This window comes from Camelus dromedarius, chromosome 7 (assembly GCF_036321535.1).
Source record: "Camelus dromedarius isolate mCamDro1 chromosome 7, mCamDro1.pat, whole genome shotgun sequence".
Lineage (NCBI taxonomy): Eukaryota > Metazoa > Chordata > Mammalia > Artiodactyla > Camelidae > Camelus > Camelus dromedarius.
This window is the reverse complement of record NC_087442.1, coordinates 11,060,583-11,063,861: the sequence shown is the minus strand read 5'-3', so window position 1 is coordinate 11,063,861 and position 3,279 is coordinate 11,060,583. Positions and strand designations below refer to the sequence as shown.

Genomic DNA, 3,279 nt, shown 5'->3' with positions numbered 1-3,279 from the left:
ATATAAGTATATAACTGTTACTCCTTGGCACTTATGAAGTGAATAAATTAATTCCCACTTACACAGAGCCAGGAAATATCATTAATCACCATTTTCCTTCTCAGGGATGTCCTCTCACCTGAAATGAAGTGGATAGCCATTGTGATTGGCCCTGGTTTCTGTCCACCTGCTGCAGCATTCTGAGCAATTGTGTTTTCGCGGCCAGGATTGATAACCACTGTATCAAGAAACCGAATTGAATCTAGAGTTGAAACATGCTCTGGTTCTTTGGGAACAGAGAAAACGATGCTACTGTGATATTTATCCAGTCTCATAATCCTGTAAAGAAGTTTCCTTCGCCAGCCACCCCCACCCCTTTAGAGCTATCTTTTACCATCATCAAGGATGCTTCTCAGAAATGAACCTGCAAAACTGATGAAGGAAAATTGCTGGGCTTGGTAATAAAACGTTGACCTTGCCAATCAAAGGATAATTGTGTGTGTGTGAGGGGCTGTGTGTGGTGTGCGTACAGGCCTGCATGTGTGTTTTCTTGGGTAGAGACACAACATGGGAACAGTTTCTCTCTGGTTCACCAAGGAGAACTCATAGGTACTTCTGAGTGATGTTAGAGAACCCAGACCAGCTAGATCTACCTTAACTATCGCTGCCAGGGCTGCTTATTTCAAGATTATGTAAGTTCAGAAGTAAATAGGTGAAACATATAAACCCTCTTTGTAAAACGCAGTGTAAAATCTGGTAATAATTACTTTATATATAGAATCTGGAGATCTGTGGACCTGACTAATCAGGAGGAGTTACGGAATACCGCAATTCCAGGCGGAACCTCTTGTGATCATCAGTGTTTCTCTGATGGTCTGTATCATTCCGGCTTGTCTCTTTCATCTTGGCACATTACCATGATTGCAATGGTGCTACAGTGATTTCCTTCTTGACTGAAATGTTGCATCCTACGATCTTTCGCCTCTACAGGCAGAGAGTGTATTTGAAGATCAACCCTGAGTCAACCAGGCTGGGAAGGCAGTAGAACAGGTTGTGTGTGTGTCTGTGTGGCTCTGTGGCTCTGTGGCTGTGTGGAGGGGGCAGCAGGTGGTGAATTTTTACTCTTGATTTAGACAGAAGATGCAAATCCACGAGACTGAGGACCATGGGCCACTTGGAGGCACTGTGGGACCACAGAACTCAGGGTGCCCTGGGAGGGGCTGAGAGAGGGACCCAGGAGAGGGCGGCTTAAGGGAACCATGGCTTCATGCCTACATGGGGGAGCCAGTGTGAGTTCACTGAGTGGGTCCCAGGACACGTGGAGCTGGCACAGACTCCTTGCTACCCAGGGAAGTGAGGACGTGCCTCGAACCTCAGCGTGCACCCGGGAGGCGGTCTCCCTGAGCCTGCACAGGAAGTGGAGGGTGAAGGGGCTGGGGCAGCAAGGGTGGGGTGAATAGCATCAGGCAGGGGCCGGCAGAGGAGAACAAGGTATGTTGTGGGCATATGGGGACATGGGGTCGATGCTCACACCCACCCTTTGCTGAGGGGCTGTGTAGCACAGGGAATGGCATAGAAAAGTGGCCCTGGGTCCTGCCAAGGGGTCCAGTGGACTGGGAGGCAGCCTGCAGAGAGTAACGTCAGAGCAGTGACGTCATAGGCACATGCTCCTATCAGGGAAAGAGGAGGTTCAGAACTTTCCATCACTCTCCCAGGAGACCTGCCCCGAGCTAGGACTTGTCTTGGGTTCCCGATGCTGCCATGGGCTCCAGGCTCCTCTGCTGGGTGGCTCTTTGCCTCCTGGGAGCAGGTGAGTCCTGGGCACAGTGTGAAAGCTTCTGATATGCCTTTATCATCTCTGAAATACAAGCCTTCTGATGTCCGCGGCCGCAGGAGGTGTCCCTCTGTGCTCTGCTCTCAGCTTCTCTCTGTCTCCTCTCCCACAGGCCAGGTGGATTCTGAAGTCACTCAGACCCCAAAATACCTGATCAAACCAAGAAAACAGCAAGTGACACTGAGATGTTCCCCTGTCTCTGGACACCTCTCCGTGTACTGGTACCAACAGGCCCTGGGCCAGGGCCCCCAGTTCCTCATTCAGTATTACAGACAGAAAGAGACAGAAAGAGGAAACATTTCACGTCGATTCTCAGGTCAACAGTTCGATAACTCTAGCTCTGAGCTGAATGTGAGCTCCTTGGAGCTGACGGACTCGGCCCTGTATCTCTGCGCCAGCAGCCGTGACACAGCCCTGCGTGAACGACGGCCTCTTGTACAAAAACATCCCACCCCAGCTCAGGAAGTGGCCGCGAAGGCGCTGGCTGCCCGCCAGCCGGGCCCAGGCCTTGGTAAAGCAGACAGCCTTTACTGAACATTCTTTAGGATATGTTTTAATGCTCACAGAAATCACGCAAGGTAAGTATTATTTCACCTATTTATCTGGGAGAAGTAAGTCGCCCAGATGCCCTATTTCATAACTGTCATAGCAGGGTCTCAGACCCAAGTCCGTCCTCAACACCTGTGGTCCCCTTCCACCACCATAGCACTGTCCCTCCATAGAACAAATACACATACACATGTTTGCTTTAAAGGAACTGACTCACATAGTTGTTAATGCTAATAAATCCAAAATCTGCAAGCTGGGCTGATGGTACTAGAGACCCAGGGAGAGCTGATGTTTAAGTTCAAAGGCTGTTAAGCAGGAAGAGCCGATGTTCCAGGTTGAAGGCCATCAGCTAGATTCTCTCTAACCTGAGGGAGAATCTGTCTTTTAGTTCTATTCATGTCTTCACCTGATTGGTTGAGGCCCACCTACATCATGAAAGGCAATTTGCTTTACTCATTAAAATGTTAATCTGATCTAGTGTTAAAGTCTACCTATTTAAATGTTCATCTCTTCCAAAAATACCTCCCAGGAACACAGAGGATAACGTTTAACCAGATACCTGTGACCCAGTCAAGATGACACATTAAATTAGCCATCACACTATCTTCCGGGGTTGTATAAAAATTTAGTAAGCTTGGCGTTCCTGGCACATAGTAGGAATCTGGATTTCTTGACTCTCTTTGTTAACCTCTGACAACCTCTCCACCGTTTCCTGGGTGTAAAGGTAGACATGGACACATCTTCCTTACAAGCCCTGTAGGTGAGGACTTCTGTTTCTGAAGTCACAGAAATGAACATATTTATGCCTGATGACACATGAAATTAACCAGAGCCCATAACATACATCCCTCCTCAGGCATTTTTAAAGCAACTTTATTGACATGTGAATTATGTATAGCTAACCCTTGAACAATGTA

The 3,279-nt window shown here is 48.2% G+C and overlaps 1 gene segment (V, D, J or C); it reads left to right on the top strand.

The window, feature by feature from the left end:
* The first annotated feature begins 1,740 nt into the window (after window positions 1-1,740).
* On the top strand, window positions 1,741-2,347 carry LOC135321766 (T cell receptor beta variable 5-1-like). The segment is given in 2 exon segments: window positions 1,741-1,789; window positions 1,926-2,347. Coding segments are annotated over 2 exon segments (471 nt in total).
* The last annotated feature ends 932 nt before the right edge of the window (window positions 2,348-3,279 follow it).